Below are 23355 nucleotides of genomic sequence, written 5' to 3'. Positions count from 1 at the left end.
GATTACGCGTTGCTTCTCCAGGTCAGACTCTCCCAGGCTGTCACACAGTCGTGCTGGGATGCAGCATCCTGCTCATTTTTGGAAAAGGATTGTGGAGGCCGCTCTTTCCATACCCCCCTCTCCAGAGGTGTTTCACCGAAACACCCGAGCCTCGAGTTACTCCTATCTTGTAAATTATCCGGGAAAAACAATCCCACGACTTGCTTAGCTCATCCTTTCCTCTAACTGAAAGCCATCCCTCGTGTTTCTGGGAAAGTAGACAGAGGGGGACACTTGGAGGGAATTTGGCAGGGTTTGCCCCAGATTCTGGAGTCACAAATGGACTTTTGTATTTGTGAGGGCCTCCCCTTTGGAGGCGACAGGCCCTGAGGGTCTCATAGCCGCCAGCTCTATGGGCTAAAAAGCTGCAGGAAGGTTGCCAAACTGTCAGTACCCCCAGCGCAGGGCAGGGAACTGGGTGGCTGGGTGCAGGTGGGCTGGCAAAGGGCCTAAAGGTCCTGATGCAGGGGAGTGTCCCCCACTGACATCTCGGGGCAAGGGTAGAGAGGGGCGGCTGGAGAGCCTATACTTAGAACAAGACACTGGACACGGTTCAGGGCTGTCCCCTGAAACTGGGGTGCCAGTACGGGCTGCCTCTTGTGGTCCTTGGTGGAGACTAGGCCGTGCCCACTCCTCTGTCTCTGGGCCGCAGGCCCCTCTCCTCCTGGGGGCGCCGATGGCAGGCTGGGACAGAAGGAATCCATTCTCACACATCTGTACCCCCAGCTGAGGCCAGCGCCCTGAGGGGGAGCTTGCCACCTTTCCGGAAGCCCCCCAGACACTGAGCAGCATTCCAATCAGGTTTTCAGGGCCCACCATGCAGTTCCCGAAGAGCTGCTTGCCCCGGGGGGCGGCCACGCTGCTGCAGCCGCACCCCTGGTGACCCCCCACCCCCCCATACACACCCCGGGAGCTGGGCTCGGCCCTGCAGCCCCCTGGACAAGGCAGGGAGCAGGGCCCCGGGGCTGTGTTGGGCAGCTGGCATTTCCCCCCATCCCCAGCTCGCTGCGGAAATGTGGGTTCGGGTGGGGAGCGTGACTGCGGCGCGACCCCTGTGTGCTCCCCATGGGACCCCCAGAGTGGCCCCGCAGGGATGGGGGCGCGGGCGCGGGCGCGGGGGTGGGGTGGGGCAGGAGACTGCGGAGGCCTTAGGGAGCAGGCAGGGCCGGCCCAGCACCGCAGGAGTTAACGGGCCCGCGCAGGGGGAAGGGGAAGCGAGCTGGAGTTGACACCCGCGAAGGGGGGTGCGGGGGGGCGAGGCCTGCCGGCTGCTGATTGGTTTTACATTTCATCCAAAATTTCTCTCTCTCTCTCTCTCTCTCTCTCTCTCTCTCTCTCTCCGTCGCTCCCTCTTTTTCGGTTTCTCTCTGTGATCCCAGGGGAGGGGAAACGGGAATAGTGAGGGATCAAAAATAAACCTCTTAGGTCAAAGCCGGGAGGGCGGTATAAATACGCGGGCCGCGCGGGCGGGCGGCGGCGGCAGCGGGAGGAGCGGCCGGGACCCCGGCCTTGGCGCCCGCGAGCGGCCCCGCCGCGCCCCGCCGCGCCCCGCCGCGCCCCCCGCGCCCCCCGCGCCCCCGCGCCCCGCGCCCCGCGCCTGCCCGCACCTGCCCGCACCTGCCCGCGCCGGGCCGCGCGCCCCCGGAGCCCCCATGCCCCGCGCCGCCCCCCGGTGGCCGCCGCCGCCGCTGCTGCTGCTGCTGCTGCTGCTGCTGCCGCCGCCGCCGCCGCCCGCCCGCGGCGCCCCGGCCCGGCCCGGCGCTCGGGGCCCGGCCTCGGCGCTGGTGCAGCCCACGCGGTTGCCGGGCAGCGGCGCGGGCGAGCTCGCGCTCCACCTGTCCGCCTTCGGCCGGCGCTTCGTGCTGCGCCTGGCGCCCGACGCCAGCTTCCTGGCGCCCCGGCTGCGCATCGAGCGGCTGGGGGGCGGGGGGCGCGCGGCCGGGGCCCGGGCCGGGGGCGGGCGCGGGGGCGGGGGCGGGGGCGGCCCGGGGCTGCGCCGCTGCTTCTTCTCGGGCACCGTGGACGGCGCGCCCGGGTCGCTGGCGGCCGTCAGCCTGTGCGGGGGCCTGAGCGGCTCGTTCCTGCTGCGCGGCGAGGAGTTCACCATCCAGCCGCAGGGCGCGGGGCGCTCGCTGCTCGGGCCGCACCGCCTGCAGCGCTGGGGGCCCCCCGGGCGGGGGGGGGCGCCGGGCGAGGACGGCGAGGACGGCGAGGACCGCGAGGACCGCGAGGACGGGGAGCGGGAGCGGGACGACGAGGCCGCCCCGGGCGCCAGCGAGCCGCCCCCACCCCTGGGGGCCACCAGCAGAACCAAGCGCTTTGTGTCCGAGGCTCGCTTCGTGGAGACGCTGCTGGTGGCCGATGCGTCCATGGCCGCCTTCTACGGAGCCGACCTGCAGGTAGGACGCGCTCGGCCCCCAGGCCCCCCTCCCCCGGAGCCTCCAAACTCCCCCCACACACACACATACCCGCGTCCAGCTCCTCCGACTACAAGAGGCGACCCCAAGCAGCCGAGGTTGGCCTCCCCTAACCTCTGCCCCCCTCCCCTGCCCACCCCCCCCCCGGGCTGCCCCCTCCCCCCAGGCCCTGCACTCCAGGGTGGAGGCCCGCACCCGCTGAATCTCCTTCGGGGCTTGGCACTCCGGGCTCAAAGTGGGTTCCAAACCCCACCGCCTCCTCCGCGGGGCACCTGCCTCTCCCCCACAGAGGTGGACACTCTGGAAGAGCATCCATTTCTCAGCCCTCTGCTGTCTCCTGACCTGAGAGATGCTCCCCCCATCCACACACCCGCCCCCCAGCCCCGAGGGTCAGCGGGGACCAAGGATGTGTCTGTTTCGTCCCCTCCAGGGCCACAACTGGGGCTGCCAGGAGTAAAAGATGTTGTTGGGAGGGAGTTGAACCTGGAACCTCTGCGCGCCCAGCTGGTTCTGATCAAGGGGCAGGGGCTACCTTGCCAACCTGGCACGCAGCCCCGGCGGATCCTGGCAGTGCCAGCATCAGCACAGAAAGGGAGGGGAACAGAATTTCTGCCTGGGGGCTCAGCCTGGGAAACTGAAGTTTCAGTGGAAAAGGGAGGGGAGACAGGAGTGGGGCAGCAAACTCCTCCAGTTACTGTTCCTGCATGGTCCGCCCCAGCGGCTCTGGGCCCAGACGGGGCCCTCTGCTGAGCCTGGGCAGGAAAATAGAGCTCGGGGGACAGCCCCTGTCGCCAGACCGTGTCTAACTAGATTCAGAGGTGGTGCCAAGGAGGACGCAGCAGGAGGAGCCTGTGTCCCCCTGCGCCCAACACCTCTTCCAGTGACAGGGAGGGGGCAGTACCAGGGCTCCTGGAGAGCGCCGTCCTCCCTCTTCCCGGGGAGCACAAACCCAGAGGTGTGCTAGGTAGAGAAGACTTGACCTGCCACAGGTCAGAGATGCCTGCCGCAGGGATCCTGGCCACTGCCGCCCCTCGGGTAATGCTTTTTTTTTTTCAACAATGGCCACCTTGGCCAGTGACCCTGTTTTAGGCTCAGCCTAGGTCCGGCTGTTGGGGGTACCAAGTGCTTCCGCGTCACCTGCGCAGAACAGTCTAGATGATGCATGGCATCTTTATGACTCTGCCATAACTCTGCCATGACTCCACCGGGAAATGCATCTAGGTGGAAGCATGAGGAGAGCGGGGGGGGGGGGGGGGTCAGAGGTCCACGTGGCTGCTTCTCTGGCTCCTGCAGGAACAGGCTCCTCGGCACACTGTTGTCGTATCCACCTCTCTCAGAGCTCAGTAAGGCAGCTTTGAGCCATCACTGTGGTCTTGCCAGTGGGTTTGGGGGCAGTGATGATTGAGTGTCTGCTTCCCTGACTACCCTGAGAGCAGGGGGAGGCATCAGCGGACTCCTCTGACTCCCCTTCCCCAAGCAAGGCCTCAAGGGGGTGGCTGGCGGGGCTTCTCCCACAGTTAGGCACGTTAGGACCACCACACCTGGCTACCAGGGGGCTCTACCGGAGAGAGGAGGGACTACAGTCATTGCAAACCCAGAGCTGAGACGCTTGGGCCCCTCCCCGTGCGTGCATGGACCGGTGTCCGAACATCTGCCTAGGAACCAGGAGGTAGGAAAGACAACAAGACCACAGAAGAGCAGCAGAAAGAGTAATTACTTTCCAGGCTTCAGAGCCAAAATGTTTTCTCTGGCACCCTCCTACCATCCAGCTCTCCCAGCCCATCACGTAGTTACTTAAGATCCTGGGTATTTGCCTGAAGGATGTATTTGGCTGGGCTGGGTCTTCACAGAGACACCTGGGAGTGTTTGCGCCCTTACAGATCTCTGGCCAGGTGACCGGTGCATGCTTGTCCCCTCCCCTCCCCCTCCACATATGCCATTTCTGGACCATTCACACACACCGTGCGGCCAGCCAGCCTATGTGGGTCAGAAGAGCACATCAGACCCTGTGTGGGCTGAGGTCCTCTCCCTAGGGTACCTACTTCCAGGGCTTAACACCTGAAGGAAAAGTGCTCTCTCAGCTGGATCAGCTCCATCACCCCCCACCTTGGTCTCATTATGTCACACCCCATTTACACCCCTGCTGTCACCATGCTGGGATGGGGCATGAGGCACGGCTGCTTCTGTGACCTCCCGCTGACCCCTCTGCTTCCACTGCTCACCAGCTGTGGAGATGCCACAGGATCGACTTGAACTTCTCAGCTCAGTCCCCTGGGCTTCCTAAACAGGTCCATGAGCTCAGCCAAGACCAGAATGAATGTCAAGTTCCAGTTCCCCAAGACCTTGCCTGCCCAGACCTTCTCCCCAAAATAGAACCCAGTTCTTTAAAGCAGCTCTCCAAGGAGTCTCCTGGAGATTTCATTCAGGCAGACGGAAGGCACTTTGGGGTGTTTTAACAACCAGGGGTGTAAGGTAAGGAGGAAGAGACTTTGCCCCCCTAGAGGGCTTGCATTTCCTCATCTGTGAAGCCAGATACCTGGGCTACCAGGTCATCAGGATTCATGTAAGCATCAATGAGGCTGCTTCTTGATGAGGCTTCTAGAGAGTTCGGCGCTCCTTGGGGAAGCCACCCTCTGAGTTTGTGCAGTTTGCACAGTGGTTTGCATGCATCACCTCAGCAGAGATACCCGTGAGAGAGGCAGAGGAAGATGGTTCAGCTCACAAGGGAATCTGTGACTTTCTCCAGGTCACACAACTAGTGAACGGCCGGGCTGGGTCACGGCCCAAGTCTCCTAAACCCGAGGGCAGTGTCATTTATATTGTGCAGCGAGGCTTTTTAGCACGAGGAGGGTCTGTGACTCTGTGGCTCTGCTTACCCCCCTACGCTTGTCTGTCTTGTGGGAAGGGGTCATTGAATCTAGCAGTTCAAAGATGCCCGGCCAAGGTGGGAGGCCCTATCCTGGGAAGAAACCGCCTCCAAGGCCAAGAGAAAGAATTAGCCACGCTCGAGGCGGGTCACACTGGGAAGCAACAATGAAGTTTTCCAGAACTCTGTACACTTGAGTTCACTTAATCCCTTGACAGAAGGGGCGCCTGCCTCCCACCTTCTTATCTGGTTTCAGAGTTAATGCGCTCAGACAAAGGGGGCTTTCTGAAAGGAGGGACCACCTCGGAAGAGGCCATTAACTCCGTCTGCATCCGGCTGCCGCTCGCTCGGATGCCTGGATGGACCTGCAGCAGGACAGCAGTGAGTGGGGGGCTGAGCTGTGCTCCACGCTCACACCCGAAATCCGTCCTGCCGGTGTCTCTGCTGCCGGCTGAGCTCTGAATTCTTTGCTCAGCAGAGAGGGTCCTAGGAGGGCACGCCTCGTTTCCGGGGGGGACCGGAGGATTCCCTGGATGTCCGGCTACCCCCAAGTGATTTCAAGAAAGGGTTCCATCACAGCCAGCCCATCCCCCCTTCCCCATATCCTCTGGGAAAGTGACTCCCATAAGCCCTGATGCTAAAGAGACCACATTCCCCAGTGTGCCCAGCGCCGACCCGGTTGGGGCCTGTTCTGGCATGATTATTAAGAGCATCGCCTTCACGCTCAAAAGCGTCCTGGTTTGGATAATAACAGAAGCAGACACATGCCCCACTTGCTCTGTCGCTGCCTATGTCCCCGTGGGAGAAAGACAAGTGTCATATCCCCGGAAGTTGTGTTTCTCTCTTGGCAAGAGAATGAGTCTTTCCCGTCTCCGCTCCCGTCAGAATCGACGATACGAAGCTCTTCCCGAAGAAAATGCCTCAATATGCAAAGGTCTTTGGTTTGCTGCTTCTGCCTCCCCGGGTATAGACGATGCCAGGGGAAGGCTTGTTCGCTGGCGTGCTTTGGGTCTGTTTTGGCTATGCCTTAGCTGTCCTTGTAGGAGCAGGGATAGGTGGCAGTCGGTGTGGTGACGGAGGGCGTAGTCCCTGAAGGGTAATCGAAATGAGTTGGGTGTCCCGGAGCAAGTTCCCAGGTTCCCTGTGTCTCGATTCCTGGAAGAGTTACACCAATGTCCCGGCACTGCCTTGAGGACACAGTAAAATACGGAAAGCACCTGACCCAGCGCCTGGCACATAGTAGGTGCTCAACAAAGTGTCGGGAATACCAGCGTCACCTTGGGCAGTGGTGTCGGTCAGAGCCGGAGGGCAGTGTGGTCACAGGCCCTCCCAGCCCACCACCAGGTTAGCTCCGCTGTCCCGCAGGGAGGCCTTCCTTTCCAGAATGCTCGGCTCAGGGTGCTCGAGCGTGGCCCCCTTGTGTTGGGTAAGTGCGGGTACCTTCTGAGAGCTCATACCGCCCCTGGCTGTTTGGGGAACAAGGAGAGATGAAGGACGTCAGTGCAGGAGCCTCTCTTCTCTCCACTTGCTTCCTTACCCTCCTTTGCTTCTCAACTCAGGCCCTAGAGACACCCCCCCCCCAGTATGAAAAGGAGGGCACCAGTTGCTGAGGCCAGAAGGTGTCCGTGCCACGTCTCTCCCTCTCCTTACCCTCCCAGGCGAGCTGCAGGGAGAAGCGATGGGACCCACGCGTGAAGAGCAGAGGAGCAAGGCAGGGGGGACGCTGAGCAGAAGGAGCTGCTGGAAGTGCGTGTGGCCCGGGCCCAGACTCCCACCTCCCACTGCAGTTGGCTCCTGCTCCACGGGTGCTCTGGGGGACGGATCTCCTTAGTTGTCTCACGAAGAATCCAAGAGGCCTGTGTCGCAGCCTAGCTGGCCAGGGCATTTCCTTCTCTTCTTTTCAGGTGGCCTCAGGGGCACCAGTAGAGAAGGAGACCCCCTAAAAAAAGTGCCGTGTCTTCCTAGTGAGAATGAAGGGCAAGGAGTCCCTGAGTCATTCGAGAGCAGGGTTGTTTGACCGCCCCTGGCCGCGCTGCTCAACAGCCCTGGCGTGGTCATTGGAGGTTGTCTGCTGGGCCGGGGCCCCCACTCCCCCAGGGGCGCCTTCTCACTCACCTCCTTCAGCAAGCAGCCCACACCTGTGTGAGGCCCAGAGTGAGCGGTGGGCTGAGCCGTCGGACCCTCCCCTCGACCGGCCCCTGCACCCTCTCTCTGTGGCCCTAGAAGTCGGGCCTGGTCTTGTAGCCCGGGTCCCCGCAGAGAACGGAGCTCACGGCCTCAGGGCCCCCTGGGGTCCCCACCAGGTCCTTCCCCCTGGGGAACCGTAGGAGGTACTGGAAACGTCAGGCATTCCTGCCATGGGTCCCTGGAGGAGCAAACAGCGGGATTGGCAGGGCCTCCCACCCCCAAAACCTCAGCGAGACGAGACAAGAAGGGAGGTGAGCAGGACCAGGATTTGGGATCTTAATAGAAACATTGGACCCCATGGTCCTTGCAGCTCTTTTGCCATGGAAATTATCTTCTGAAATAGCAACCAGAAGGACATCCAGATGCTCTCAAATCATGCTTTGTGCGGAAATGTACACCCGTGTGCCTTGGTAACACGTGCCTGGGGACGCGGACCGTACGCGGTCCCTTCAGCCACACGGCCCCAGAGCTTCTGCCCGATCCGGTCAGCCTGGGACCCCAGACCTTCGGGACCGCCGCCGCCAAGCAGCTGGCATCTCTTGCGTTAACACCTTCTCGGCACAACATCGTCTCCCCCCGCCCCCGGTTTTGAGATTGTGAAATTGGGACTCAAAGGGACGAAGTCTTGTGCGGAGAGTTGCGGGTTGCCTCTGAAGAAATGCCAGGGCTTGGTCCCTGGCCCGTCAGATTGGACCCTTCCTAGGGCAAGAGAGCAGGAGACTCGGCCTGACCCTGGAAGCAGTGAGGGCCTGGCCAGGAAGTAGCCTCCGGAGCTCCCAGCCCTCAGCCCTCACCCCCAGTTGCATAATGATGTGATTGCCTCTTTCCCTCAGGAATCCAGCTCCGGGAGCAGGCGCCAAGTTTCAGCTTTGCTGATAAGATGTTTACATCAGCCTAAACATAGCGAGAGAGCTTGACACGCTAAGGAACCTGCCAACCCCTGTTTGTAGGGCTTACAGAATACCTGGCTCCTTGCCTGCGAGGTGAACAGACCGATCCCATTCACAAATAATAGGATTCGTCTGGAACCCCCACAAGTGGCCTCAACCGGTGGAGTGTCCCTCGTTAGCCTTTCGCCCTCTTTTCCCCTCCTTCCACTCCTACCTTCCAGACCACAGGAGAGTAAAGAAAAGAAAAGCTTAGGGGAGATGGTGTCCCAGGGAACGGGGTGCAGGGCAAGTGAACGGCAGCTCAGCTGGCCACACTCCCGGCTGAAGGCCTGCGTGCCTCTGCCCCTTTCTCGGCTGCAAAGAATCCAAGAGGTCTCACTGCTCGAGGTCCCTGAGGCAGGAGAGTGAGCTCCATCTGGCCGCCTCCGAAGCCTTGGGACAAGCTGGCAGCCCAGGGCCAGGACGGAGGCCAGGCAGTGATGCGAACTCCCTCCGCTGGCCTGGGCAAAACTGGAAGCAGGTGTGATCCTCAGCGCCTGGGCCTCGTTAGGCCCACCGACCCCCCTCCAGCCCCTGGGGTCAACCTTTCGGGGCTGTCCAGAAACCCAGCAGTCAGGCCTTGGGAAACCTAACGTGAAGAGTGTAGGCCTCAGGGACAGACGTGCCTGGGCCGGTGTCCCGGCCTTGGGAGCTGTGTGACCTCAGCTGATTTAACTTGTGCGAACCTCTGTTCCCTGCTTTGTTAAGCCCCGGATGACAATGCCCACTTCACAGGGTTCGTGTGAGGACTTAATGAGGTGTGGGCCTGGCCGACGGGTGCAGCCTGGCTATTAGGAGCGATGACTGGGACGATTCCAGAGTCGACTGTGCCCATCCTGGAGAGTCCACGTTACCCCAGCAGGCCCCGGGAAAATGCTCAACACGTTCTACTGACCTTGAAGGCTCAAATAATTGCTTCTGGGCTGAGCACCGAGAGGGGATGGGATTGGCTGGCAGGGAAGCGGTTGGTGTCACGTTAAGGCAGAGTCGCCAGTGCAGCCCCCACGGAACTTTCTGGGGATGATGGAAACGTCCCGTTCGCTCGGTTTAATACAGAAGCCTGGAGCTATAGGCGGCTACTGATGTACTTGAAATGTAGCCAGTGCGACAGAGGAACTGTAATTTTAATTTTATTGAATTTTAACTAACCTAGATTTGCACAGGCCCACGTGGCTGGTCAAGATGTTAAATGCACAGTCTTTGGAGCCGGGCCACCTGGGTTCAAGTGCCGGCTGTACACTCATTAGCTTTGTGATCCTGGGCCAGCTACTGAGCCTCGATTTCTTGTATGTAAAACCAAGGGAAATAACACCAGGACCTCCGGGTTTTTGTGCGTCTCCAGCAAGAGGCTGGATATCCAGGGCTCAGCACTGAGCCTGGCACCGGGGACGCACATCCAGGGGTGGCAGCAGTGGGCGGCAGGCCCCGGGCCCAGAGACGTAACCCTGCCCTCTCCCTGCTGCCTGCTTCCCGACAGAACCACATCCTGACGCTCATGTCTGTGGCAGCCCGAATCTACAAGCACCCCAGCATCAGAAACTCCATCAACCTGATGGTCGTCAAAGTCCTGATCGTGGAAGATGAAAAGTGGGGCCCCGAAGTGTCCGACAACGGTGGCCTTACCCTGCGCAACTTCTGCAACTGGCAGCGGCGCTTCAACCAGCCCAGCGACCGGCACCCAGAACACTTCGACACGGCCATTCTGCTCACCAGACAGGTCTGTGGGTGGCGGGATGGCGGGTCAAAGGGTGGGGGGACCCTGGGCCTCCCCAAACATGGGCTGGGGCTCCCCGCTGGCCCCACTGGACGCCAGGAGCCTCGTGTGTGGAAGGACAAGGAGGGGGTCATGGGACAAGTGTGAGGTATTTGCAAGGGAAGGAGAGGAATCTCGTAAGGGCTCTTCTCCAAAAGTTTGTGACCAGCTGTCTGCTGAGGTCATGGTGGAGGAAGTGGGCTCAGACAGCCCAGCAAAAGAGCTGCAGTTGGAATGAAAACAGGAGGGCCCTCTGCAACGACTGCTAAACCTAGCGGCAAGTAACCGGGGGTGACCCTCAGGGTTCCTCCAAATCGGGAAGCCCACCCTCCCGTCTGGGACAATTGAAACAGACAGCTGCCCGGTGGCTAGAAAGTCCAATAATGTATGCCAGGCCCTGTTGATGCCTTGGGTCCTCACGACAATCCCACAGAGCCGCCTTTTACGACTGGGGAAACTGAGGCACCGATTGGTCACACTGCGGTAGCGCCCATAGGCAAGCCTAGGCAGCTTGCTGCAGGGTCCGTGCTCGTAACCGCTGTGCCATCCGGCCTCCCCAAACCAGCCGTGGGACGTGCCAACTCTAGGACATGAAGTCCCAGCCAGCCCCCAGGGTCGCACCAACATAGAAAAGGAAACGGACTTCCTCACACAGGGGCCGTTGTGAAAAAATAGGGCCTTTGGCTTAAAATTTTTCCTTTCGGGGGCACCTGGGTGGCACAGCTGGTTAAGGATCCAACTCTTGATTTGCTCCTGGGTCATGATCTTGGGGTTGTGAGATAGAGTCCCGTGTCGGGCTGCGTGCTGGGCACGGAGTCTGCTTGAGATTCTCTCTCTCCCCCTCCCTCAATCTCTCCCCCCGCCCAAAAAAAATGTCCTTCAACTCAGGAGAAGCAGAAATAGGAAGACTGTCTGTTCTGTGTCTGTTCTCATGCCCTCACTCTCTCCGCCGAGCAGAACTTCTGCGGGAAGGAGGGCATGTGTGATACCCTGGGTGTGGCGGACATTGGCACGATCTGTGACCCCAACAAGAGCTGCTCTGTGATCGAGGATGAGGGGCTCCAGGCGGCCTACACCCTGGCCCATGAGCTCGGTAAGATGTGCCATGCCAGGCGCACTGTGCTGTGTCAGAGGGAACTGCCTTCCACGTCCAGGCCGGCCCGGCGTCTGCGGCGTACGCGGCTCTCACGTTTGGCCTGGTTCGACTCAGAATGTTGACAGAGTGATCCTGTGCAGAGAGATCGTGTGCTTTCTCCATCCCCTCCCTGGGCATGAGGCCATAATATTAAAATAGTGTCTCGGACCGTCACCCGGGGTCACCAGGAAAATGCCAAAAATGCAACAAAGGCTCGGGTGAAGATGCTTTGCCCAAGCTCAGCAGTAGCAGTAGGAACTCTGGGAAGAGCCGTGTAAGGAAAGTGCTGTGTGGGCGAGCAGATCGCTGAGGTGCGCGTGATCTAGGGCAGGCTGAGGCAGAAAGCAGAGGCCCCCAGCGTTCCCCGGAAGGCTTTCCGCCAGAGACAGGCCCAGAGTGCGGCCCAAAACCAAAATGTTTAAGGAGGAAGGGGGCGGCCGTGCCCGGGAGTAGCTGGTGAAGGCTTGGCTCTCTGTCGGCGGAGGGTGGCGGCCTCGAGGGGGAGCGGGGCTGGGTGCTGGGCCGGGTGGGGGGCCCTGGGGCGGGACAGGCCGGGCCGGAGGGCAGTAGAGGCCGGTGGGGGTGGACCTCAGGTCTCTCTCACCCCAGGGCACGTCCTCAGCATGCCCCACGACGACTCCAAGCCCTGCGCACGGCTCTTCGGACCCATGGGCAAGCACCACATGATGGCACCCCTCTTCATCCACCTCAACAAGACGCTGCCCTGGTCTCCCTGCAGTGCCATGTACCTCACGGAACTTCTGGACGGCGGGCACGGTAGGTGTCGCGTGGGCTGCTCCTGGCTCCTTCCTGGGCGGCCGCCGGCGCTGGAGGCCTGCTGGGCCCCCCCAGGCTTGCTACGCTGCTTCGGTGCTGGGGCCGTTTCTGGCTGAGCTCCCCCAAGCATCAGAGACGTTGAGGCTGGAACAGCGGGCAGAGGGGTGTCCCTCGCACCTCCTGAGCCGGCTGCCGGGCTCAGGTAGACGATGAGTCCCGGGGCCAGTAGAATTAGCCTGAGAAGGTGCCAGTGGAGGAGGGAGGTCCAACAGAGCTTGAAGGAATGGAAGACTGTGGAACAGAGGAGAGAAGAGAGCGCCCGGCCTGGAGAGGTAGACCATGTAGGAGCTCGAAACGGCAAAGAGGCAGCGAGGAGGTGGGCGAGCAGCAAGGGCCGGGCAGGGATGGGGCGTGCTGGGCTAAAACAGCTGGACTGACTCAGGAAAGCAGTGAAAATGCAATTGATTCTTCCCGTGATCGAAGGAGACGGGGACACCTATGTTACAAAAATCACAGATCATCCGAAATCCGTCCTCTGGCGTTATTTTGCGTGCCACGGTCTTCGAAAGCCCATTCCCATCCCCAAGTATATGTGACGTTGACTAGTGTCACAGTTAACTGGCATCCCCTGGGCACACGCTGAGCAGATATAATATATTCTGGATAATGACCCCAACAACCAAAATTCAGTCCTAATAAAATTTTACCTACTGCTAGTCCAGAATGGGATAAGCTCGTATGGATGAGACGGTCAAAGACACCACGATGGCTGGGCCCCCCAGCCCACCGGTAGGAATTCAAGTGTGATGCGGGAGGCAACCGGGAAGCTGAGAGAGGGAAACCCCTGCTCCTCATTCTTTTTCCTCTGCTTTCCTCCATTTCTCAGGAGACTGTCTCCTGGACGCCCCCACCTCGGCCCTGCCCCTCCCGACAGACCTGCCAGGCCGCATGGCCCTCTACGAGCTGGACCAGCAGTGCAAGCAGATCTTCGGGCTGGGTTTCCGCCACTGCCCCAACACCTCCGCACAGGACATCTGCGCCCAGCTCTGGTGCCACTCGGATGGCACCGAGCCCCTTTGCCACACGAAGAACGGCAGCCTGCCGTGGGCTGATGGGACGCCCTGTGGGCCTGGGCGCCTCTGCTCAGATGGCAGCTGTCTGCCTGAGGAGGAAGTGGACAGGCCCAAGGTGAGGGACGGCCATTCGGGGGTGTGGGAGGATGGGGTGGGGAGGGCTGTTTGCAAAGAGGAAGCCACACTTGAGAGCCATGAATTAAGAGACTTTGGGCCTGGCTGCAACTATGACTTGTAAGTAAAATCATTCATCTTTTAACAAACAGAGCAAAGCATATTTACCCAAACTCAAGAGGAGCCCTTCGAGGCTGTACTCATAGCAGATGGATGACGCCACCAGTGCGTTGGGTGCAGGGCGTTTTGGAAAGTCCTCCTTTGGAACTACTTTGGAGGTGACCCGAAGGCTTGTGGAGCTAGGTGATAGGTATGAAGGCTCCAGCACAAGGCCCAGCACGTGGCCACTCGCTAAAAGGAGGCCCCCGTGAATCCCGTTATAAGCTAGATAGAGTGACGGCAGGAGATCTGAGAGCTGAGGGAAAAGGATTCGTAGCCTACCCACTTTGGAGTGCGCTCCTCTCTAGAGGTCAGGAGAGTGGGATTCATTGTGGGAATTCCATACCCACGAGGGGAGAAGGGATCGAAGCTGTCTCTGAGCAGGCAGAGAAAACTTGGCCTGGGACAGAGTAAACTTACAAGAAACACCAAAGCAATGCCAGCAAGGGTTTTCAAATGATTCGCTTCTTTGCCCTGCTCCTAATACTTCCAAACTGTGAGACTGCTCACATTTCTCTTACTGCGAGTCACCGAGCCCTGCCTATGAAACAGCATCCGCCGAGTTTCACAGCCTGGTCCGGGCCCAGCTCCGAGTCACCAGGGTGGCCTGGGCACTCGCGCCTAAAAGGGCTGTCCCCACGGGCGTGTCCTCTGCCCTGAGGCTCAGGATCCTGCTCAGGCCAGGTGAGCCACCCCCTTCCTAAGCAGCATCTTCAGGCCCTTGTCATCCCTCCCTACCCCCACCCCTGCTTCAGACACTGAGCTGCTCTCCTATATCCTGGCCCCCTCACCCCCCCAAAGCACATGCCTTACACGTTACTGAAAGGAGGGGAGGAGAGAGAAAGGGAAGGCATGGGGTCTGTCCAACATTCCCCAGCACCAGAGCCAAGCTTAATGCGGGGAGAGTCTGACATGGAATTATCATGGGATGATGTTCATCATCTGTTTTTAAGGGTAAGAAAAAACAGGTCATAAAACACTGTATGTAAAAAAAAAATCACATCTTTATGATTATTCAGAACAACGGTGTGACAGGTTATTGCTGAAAATCATCACATCAGGAATTTTATTTGCATAGTGGGTTTTTTTAAGTGTTTTCTTTTTTATACTTTTCTGCATTTTTCCTTTTTTATATAAGCAAATATTACCTCTGTCATTTTTTTAAAATTATTTCTCTTTTGAAAACCGTATGAACCCATCAAGAGCAAAGCTTTGTTCTCCTAGGTTGATTGTAAGGATGGAAGCAACTCTGATTTTTCTCCCAGGCCTTGGAGTGGTACCATTGGAAATTGTAGCTGGTAGACCAATAGCAAGAGCTCCCAGCAATTACTCCTTTAAACCAAGACTTCTCAACCTCACACTAGAGACATTTGGGGCTGCATTAAGGCTTGGTTGTGAGGATCTATCTTCTTCATTGTTGGATACTCATTGGATGCTTGTTGGGTGCTGATTGTTGGATGCTCATTCTTGGGTATTCATCGTTGGGTGCTCACTGTTGGATGTTCATTCTTGGGTATTCATCATTGGGTGCTCACTGTTGGATGCTCATTCTTGGGTATTCATCGTTGGGTGCTCATTGTTGGAATCTCATTGTTGGATGCTCGTTGTTGAATGCTCTGCAGCACCCCAACCTCTACCCACTAGAGGCCAGAAGCATATGCCCTCCCCAGTTGTGACAACCAAAATGTCTTCAAATATTGCCACATGTCCCTAGAGGATAAAATTGCTCCTGATGGAAAACTGCTATATCAGACCAAACCTTATTCACGTAAAACGTTGTTTCATTCAGCAACTAATATCAAGCACCTTACTATTGGCAAGGCACTGTTTTAGACACCAGGGTGAAAGAGTGAACAAGTCCAACACAGCCTCTATGTTCAAGAATCCAAGAGCCAAGCAAGCCACACAATAGTTAACAAATGGTTAGGGCAGTTTACTGAACACGTCCCACCAGGATGAGCATGACTAGGTGAGGAGGTCAGGACCAGGGACCTCTGTGACCCAGAGAGCTCAGGCCTCCCCACCTCTGCTCCTGACTCAGTGTGGCCTTGTGTGTTGCAGGCTGTGGTGGACGGAGGCTGGGCCCCATGGGGACCCTGGGGAGAATGTTCCCGGACCTGCGGAGGCGGAGTACAGTTTTCACACCGTGAATGCACAGACCCTGAGCCTCAGAACGGAGGGAGATACTGCCTGGGTCGGAGAGCCAAGTATCAATCTTGCCACACGGAGGAATGCCCCCCTGATGGTAATGACCACTGACAGCCACTGCTGTTGTCACTGCAGCAGAGCCCGGGACGAGAAGTAGGGTGGCTGTCCCGGGAGGCGGAGCCTTCCTGTGATCCAGACATAAGTGGACTCTGCAAGGCACCAAGTGGTAGGGCAAAGCCTAGCAGCCCCGAGACAGCTCTCATTGTGCTAGGAGAGTGAGCGAAGTCAAGGAACCAAACCGCCCCGATCTTCCACGACGTGGATATAGAGACTGTCATTCCCAACCAAACCTATCAGGGAGTCGGGGGGAGCTCTGCAGAGGGGTGAGCGTCTAGGATAATAATCCTCCTGGAGGCATCTGAACCCTCGTCTGTGTGCAGAATAGAAGTGTTTTCCAAAGCAAGTATCAGAGCCAAACCTCCGCTGTCTCTCCAGCCAACATTCAGCCCGGGGCGGAGGGAGGGTTTCTGAATCTGATTCTAATGCACATTCCTTCTGAGAAGAGTTGCCCATCTTCGCCTGAGGCCATGGAACCTCACCAGGCAGCAGCACCACCCCTACCTCCCCTTGGCATATATTCCTGCCCCCTAGCACCCGCTAGGAAGCACACACATTAGCTCGGAGGCGGCAGGGGTAGCAGCAGAGCTGGTGAGAGGGAATCATTAGACATTTTTCCCCACCATCCCATCCAATTCCCCTTTGTGCAGCTCCAGGAAATATTGGCAGGCAGCAAAAGACAAGCAGAGTTTTAAGAGAGATGCATCCAAGTGCAAAGACACACTGACATTGGGTTGGTGTCTAATGAGGGAATCTGTAGGCTTTGCAGTTTTGCAAGACAAGAAGGACCGGCAGTAGCATGCAACCCTGGAAACTTCGCCCTGGAATCGTGAGGATTCGCCTGGCATATGGGGCAAAGAGAGAAACAGAGAGAGAGAGAGGAGGGGATGGAGATAAGGCACGAGGTGGACAGTATGATTTCTGTTGCACGGGGATCTGCCTCAATCAACAAGTGGTTTTTAGTGCCTCCCATGTGGCTTGAACTAGACTGGACGTTAGAAGTGCCATTGTGCAAACGCACAAAGCACGCTCTCTGTCCTCAAAGAACTTGCAGTCTAGTTAGAGATCCACACGCCTTTTACAAAGCAATTAAAGCCTAATCTCTGAGGCTCAGATCTCAGGTTTATGGAGAATTCAGGGGAAGGAAAAGCCTGGGCTGGTCAGAAGCTTCACAGGGACTTAGGGCTGAGCAAGGCCTGGAGAATGGAGATGGTGATGAGGTGTGGGAGGACGTGTGCCAGTGTGGCAATGGGGAGGCCTGGGAGCGGCTGGGATTCACTCGGGTGGAGTCAGCCAGCATGCTAGCATTTCAAGGCTACACAACAAAGGTTTATGAGATTGAAATGGTATCTGGAGGTCCTCCTGCTGGCTATCCCATCAGGTCGCCCGGGAAGCTTGTTGAAAAGGGGCCCAGGCCCCTCAGATGTGTTGAATCCGAATCTCAGGAGTAGAGCGTGGCCATGTGTGCTCTGAAAAGTCTCTGCGGGCCATTCAGGGATGCAGCTAGGTGGAGAACCTCAGTAGTAAGAGCAGGTTTAATTTCAGGATTGTGGAGAGGAAAAAAAAAAAAAAACATGTCTTACTTCTGACAGATTGTTCTGGAAGCAGCGTGCAGCAGGATGGGAGAGGAGGCTGCACACTAGGTCTCACATGAAACCGAGAGGCCCTGGGCTGGTGGGAGGTGGACTCAGATGGCAACAGGGGTAGGAGACACTGAAAATCACAGACTGTCCTGAATAGTGTGTAGGACTTAACGACAGGTTGGAAATAGTAGAAGGAGGTGCTCAGGTGTTCAGCAGATTCCAGGTGCCGGGCTCCCAGGTACCCCCAGAGGAAAACTGAACCAGTCACTGTGGGAGCCATCCGGGGTTGGGCCTTTGCTGAGCTGGAGGCTATCACACTGCTACAAATGGAGGGGCCCTGGAGACACCCAGAATTATAGCAGGCGAGGCATAGGGGCAGGTTCAGAACTAGAGACGTAGACCTGAGAGTCTTCGGCCACACGTTCAAGGTCACCAAGGAAGTCAAAACAGAGCACAATTAACGGGGGCCCCCGAGAACATGCTCCATGGATCAGTCAAGCTTAATTGTCCCGTGTTCCTACTAAGTTCATTCATCTGTTAGAATTGGTTTCTTCCCCGGATGGAAAGGCTGTTCTTCCCAGAAAGCCCAGCTTGAGCCTGCACACTCCGTTCCTTGCCACATGGACCTCGGTTGGGTGTGTCTAGGAATGTTGGGCCCAGATGACACTGGACCTGTGTCCTGGGATTGGGTCAAAGTCAGGAGGAAGAAAGGGGCCCTGGATCCCAGCCTTTCGGCCGCAGAGCCCTCCCCCTACAACCAGGCATGTTAACTGGGAGCCGTTTCTTGCTCTTTGTAGGGAAAAGCTTCCGGGAGCAGCAGTGTGAGAAGTACAATGCCTACAACTACACTGACATGGATGGGACCCTCCTACAGTGGGTCCCCAAGTACGCGGGGGTGTCCCCCCGGGACCGCTGCAAGCTGTTCTGCAGAGCCCGGGGAAGGAGTGAATTCAAAGTGTTCGAGGCCAAGGTGAGAATCCTTCCGGAGCTCAGAACCGGAGGTTAGGGGGGAAGGCCACCGGCTTCGCCTCGGGGCGCCCCAGGCCCGCTGTTACCTCCCGCTTCCCTGCTGCAGGTGATCGATGGCACCCTGTGTGGGCCGGAGACTCTGGCCATCTGCGTCCGTGGCCAGTGCGTCAAGGCTGGCTGTGACCACGTGGTGGACTCGCCTAGGAAGCTGGACAAATGTGGGGTGTGTGGGGGCAAAGGCAATTCGTGCAGGAAGGTGTCTGGTTCCCTCAACCCCTCCAGGTGAGTCTTGCCCAGAGTTGTGTTGCCTAGGTTCTAGAAGGGTGGAACGGGCTCCAGGATCACGTGGGCCTAAGCGAGAATTGTGGCAGCCACTTATCACCCGGGCGGCTGGCCCAAACTCCTGAGCTCTAGCTTCCTGGTAAAGCATTGGGAGTCCCTCGATCTCAGAAGCATCCTAATGAGTCATGAGACGGGTGGGACACTTGGCACAAGGTCTGACCCGTAGAGAGGACAGTGCACGGGGCAGCCAGACGCCCTGAGGGTCGCAGTGGATCAGCTCTGAGTCCCGCAGCAGCAGAGCCACGCCGAGCAACCAGGGCCTCTGCCGGAAAGCGGCTCTTCCAGGCCTGTTTTGGTAAGGACATCTCACTCTTCACCTGAAGATGCCATCCCTTCTGCAGGTGGATCTTTCAAAAAGGGGGGGGGGGTGCAAAGAGGAGAGTCTTGCTGGCCTTAGCGCTTTCAGGAAGCTGAGCACCCTGGACGCTGTCTCACATCTTAAAGCCATGTGGTCCCAAAACTAGTACTGACCTGCTTTCATTTCTCTTCTTAAGTGCTTTCATTTCTGTGGCCTCATGTGATTCCCGAAATAAGTCTATCAGGTGGCCAATACCGTTATCCCCCATTTTCAGATGAAGAAACGAAGGCGCAGGAAGATGGCATGACCTTCCTGAGGTCACACGGGGGGTTAATGACAGCCAGCAAGAGAACCCGGGTGTCTCAGTCCCTGAGCTGTTTCTTTCCTGCCAGGGAGAGTAAGGGCAAGGCTGTAGGTCACATGGCCACGCTGGGTCCTTCTCTGTGTCCCACTGTCTCTCCCATCGTCAGGCTCGGAGAGCAGAACCAGCCCCCAGCAGACAGCGTGGCAGTCTTCAAATTTAAACTCAAAGGGTTTAGAAAAAAGGAGCATGTGGTGTGGGATAGTCAGACACTCAGGCATTAGTCGTACGTGGCGGTGGATGCGTTCCACGCCGCCCTAGCCTGAGTGCCACCTGCGTGGGTAGAAGGCAAGAGGAGCCTATCTGTCCTCGATCTTTCTTTCCCCCCAGCCCGTGCAACCCAGACACTATTGCCCCAGAAGGAAGGCTCAGCACGAAGGTTTCTCCATCCCACATAAAGCCCTAGACCCACAGTAGAGTGGAAACCTGTTCCCCAGACAGCACGCTGTCGCGTCAGAGGCTCACAGCTCCTGCTGTCTGTACACACTGGGAGGAAGGCAGCTAGCAGCAGCTTTTATCACCCCGGCTCCTGCCCTGGGGCCATGGTCACCTAATACTAGGGACTGGCTGGCTCTGAGAGGTGGCGTGAGATGTCCATTCTGGTCGGGTCCCGGGGCTGGGGTACGGAACAGATTTTTCCGCACGGGTTTGAGCTCGGGGTGTGGAAGCGGCCGCGCAAAGTCTGATTCCACTGCAAGGGGCCAAAGGTGCTTGGGCTCTCACTGGAGCCACGAGCTGCCAGGTTTGGCAGCAGCGATGCACGATGCAGCTCTGCAGACCCTTCTGGGACGCCCCCCCCCCTCGTGCCAGTGTGCAGACCCCCCCATCCAAACTCCACTCGTTTGAAGCGGAGTTCCCAGGCAAAGCACAAAGCCCTGCGAATCCCAACGTACCAAACATTCGTGTCGGCCTCGGCAGCTCATTTCTTGGGAACCCCGGGGCATCGGCTCAGGGACTCCTAGCGCTCTGTGGTGGCGCAGCCTGGCGGCCAGCGTGCTAACCTCCTGGGGCCCTGGGCTGGGTGGCTGTGGTCCTCAGCGTCTTTCTGTTCCTGTCCCAGTTACGGCTACAATGACATTGTCACCATCCCAGCCGGTGCCACTAACATCGACGTGAAGCAGCGGAGCCACCCAGGGATCCAGAATGATGGCAACTACCTGGCCCTGAAGACCGCTGATGGGCAGTACCTGCTCAACGGCAACCTGGCCATCTCGGCCATCGAACAGGACATCCTGGTGAAGGGGACCATCCTTAAATACAGTGGTTCCATCGCCACCCTGGAGCGGCTGCAGAGCTTCCGGCCCCTGCCCGAGCCCCTGACCGTGCAGCTCCTGACTGTCCCCGGCGAGCCCTTTCCCCCCAAAGTCAAGTACACCTTCTTCGTGCCCAATGACGTGAACTTCAGCATGCAGAGCGGCAAGGAGAGGGCAACCACCAACGTCATCCAGCCCCTGCTCACTGCGCAGTGGGTGCTGGGCGACTGGTCTGAGTGCTCCAGCAGCTGCGGAGCTGGCCGGCAGCGGCGCACCGTGGAGTGCCGGGACCCCCACGGCCAGGCCTCCACCGCCTGCAGTGAGGCTCTGAAGCCCGAGGACGCCAAGCCCTGCGGAAGCCAGCCATGCCCGCCGTGAGCCGGTGGGGCGGGGCCGGGCTCGTGCTTGTGGACTGGGGCGCGGGCGTGCCCACCAGGGCAGCCCCTCTGGCGGCCCTACCTGTACAGGTGGTGCGGCCCTCCACAGGCCCGCCGTCGCCGCAGCCGCTTCAGGTTGGCGTGAACCCGCGATGGGGAGAAGGGGATGCGGACAGCAGGTCCCGAAGTCCACCCTGTGGCGGGTTGAGCCCCGCGTGGGCTCAGGTGGAGGGCAGAGGTTAAAAGATGCACGTACTGGCCCAAACAGGAGACGCCGCCTGTTTGCAAAGGACTAGCAGAGTTAAGTGAAAAAAAAAAAATTTTTTTTTCCTATTTGGTTTCCCCGATAAATAATCTACCTCAGAGGGGAAAAAAATGAGTACAAGAGAGGTACGGAGTGGGGTGGGGGGAGGACGGTGAACGCCAGAGCTCGTAGCTGCGCCCCCCGCTGTCTTCCGAAAGGCCCCAGACTGTCTTCAGTATTAAAATCCATCGCCTAAAGGGCTGCAAAGTCGCAGGAGGTGGGGAGCCGCGGCTTCTCAGGCTTCCACCTGCAGAGGTGGATGGATTTCAAGTATTTATGCAAATGTGTCTCTGAACTAAAGTGTGATCTTGTGCCAAAGCAGTGGTCTGGTGTGGTTCAGTATTCCTCTGGAAAGGGCAGAGGACCCAGCGTCCGAGGACAGAGGCTGAAACTACGTCCGCTGACCCTGAACACACACAGGGGAGCAGGCACCGTGCCTCAGTTTCTCGGGCCTTCCTCCCGCTGCATCTGGCTCACTTAGGCAACTCTCCATTATAATCTAGACCAGTGGATTCTCAAACTCGAGTGGGCTTTAGGATCATCTAGAGGGACTCTAAAAACGCTGGGCCCTACCCCGAGAGTTCTGATTCAGTGGGTCATGGGCAGGGGGGGGAGTTGGTTAGGGAAGGGGAGAAACCGAGAATCTGCATTTCTAGCGAGTTCCCAGGCCATGTGGAGCCTGCCGGTTTGAGAACCGCTGCTCTAGAGGAAATACCCATCTCGGAGGTAACGGCGGCTTAGGGGATGCCTCTGGGCTCATTATTCTTGAAGAAGACTTTCCCATTCCACTCTGCAAATACCCTCATCCTCCCTGTGATATACCGACCAGCCCGAGATCCCAGGGTCCCTTAGGACCTGAGGAATGCCCGAACCGCATCTAAGCACCATCATCCCAACGACCTCGGCTCCTTCTCTCCACATCAGAATTGATCCCTACCTCACAACCCTTCTGGCCCCAACAACTTGCAATGGTCCCACTCACCCCTTTTTATTGAGAGAGAAAAAAAAACACATATGCGTGCATATGTGCGTGTGGGAATAGGGCATGGTGGTGGAGGGGTGCGGCGGGAGGAGCAGAGGGAGAAGCAGAGAGAGACTCTTGAGTAGACTCCAGGGCAGCATCTGAGGCGGGGCTCTGGCTCACGACCCTGAGATCGTGACCTGAGCCGAAATCAAGAGTCGGGTGCTGAACCAACCGAGCCCCCGGGGCGCCCCCCTCAGCCCTTTCCACACAGATCTGCAATCCCCACCTGCCCCCTGAAGCCTACCTGCGGGCCAACAACATCCTATCTTCCACTCCGTGTCTCCCCACCTCTTCCTGGCTCAGTCTTCCGTACGGTCTAGCATAGAGGGAACCTACTCCTTGGTCACAAATGGGTGAGATGATCAAGAAACAACATCCTAGTGAAAAGCAGGAACATAGTATAAATTTGCATCTTCCCTTTCTGGCCACCTTTGACCCCTTTGTCCTGCACCTTCATTTTCTCTCAAGACTCCTTCAAATAATGGGGGATCTGGGCAGAGGGCACACTACCCGCTACCCGGAGCCCTGGCGTGAGTGAGGAAAGGTGCCCTCTGGGAGGACCCACCCTGGGGGCACGAGACAAACCATGGGATTTCAGCCCCTACAGTGCCCTCGGCCCGTCACTGCGGGCCACCGCTGCGGGCCGCACAACTGCACACTGTGGCTTTGGACATGGACTTGACCACTTTTTGCCCCCGTCTGCTGACTCTCTAGCGAGTGGGAGGCCGGGCTTACCTAAACATAAACAAGCACACACAGGCATGCCGAGGAGGCCTAGTGAAACCAGATTTTTCCCCGCTGCGCACCAGCTTTGCTGAGACTGAAGGGTGTCTCTGCCGCTCTTCATCTCCTTGCGTTGCTCATTGTCCCCAAAACAACCAAGGCCAACCGTGCCCCCCGGGAACTGCCCACCCCGGTCCAGTGGTGCCATCCGTCCCGCCTGCATCGCTGGCAGGCGCAGCCTCTGCCCTGGAGTTCAGCTGGGAGCGGAGCTGCCGATGTGCAAAGCGGAATGGAATCCAGCTTGGCTCTTCCTCGCTGTGTGGGCTCGGCCAGGCTCACAGAATACATACTTGTTTGTGTCTGGAAACTCAACAGCTGCAGTGCAGGGACTCAGAAAATAGATCTGC

General features: G+C 58.3%; 1 protein-coding gene across 1 annotated transcript; it reads left to right on the top strand.

Annotated features, from left to right (window-relative positions):
* The first annotated feature begins 1691 nt into the window (after positions 1-1691).
* Positions 1692-21519, top strand: ADAMTS8 (ADAM metallopeptidase with thrombospondin type 1 motif 8). Its single transcript, XM_055305310.1, has 9 exons — positions 1692-2438; positions 9916-10155; positions 11149-11284; positions 11936-12103; positions 12990-13291; positions 15511-15694; positions 18095-18267; positions 18373-18548; positions 20328-21519. Exons 1-9 carry the CDS (start codon positions 1692-1694, stop codon positions 20896-20898), a joined length of 2697 nt encoding a protein of 898 aa, XP_055161285.1. The 3' UTR covers positions 20899-21519.
* Positions 21520-23355: the final 1836 nt, after the last annotated feature.

This window comes from Nyctereutes procyonoides, unplaced genomic scaffold (genome assembly GCF_905146905.1).
Source record: "Nyctereutes procyonoides isolate TBG_1078 unplaced genomic scaffold, NYPRO_anot_genome, whole genome shotgun sequence".
NCBI classification, from domain to species: Eukaryota; Metazoa; Chordata; class Mammalia; order Carnivora; family Canidae; genus Nyctereutes; species Nyctereutes procyonoides.
This window is presented reverse-complemented; position numbering and strand designations above follow the sequence as displayed.

Bases quoted from the DNA above. Each gene is read 5' to 3' on its own strand.
- ADAMTS8 (XM_055305310.1), top strand. From the start codon at position 1,692: ATGCCCCGCGCCGCCCCCCGGTGGCCGCCGCCGCCGCTGCTGCTGCTG. The intron at 11,285-11,935 runs GTAAGATGTGCC...CTCTCACCCCAG, and splicing joins CACCCTGGCCCATGAGCTCG to GGCACGTCCTCAGCATGCCC. The intron at 18,549-20,327 runs GTGAGTCTTGCC...TTCCTGTCCCAG, and splicing joins GGTTCCCTCAACCCCTCCAG to TTACGGCTACAATGACATTG.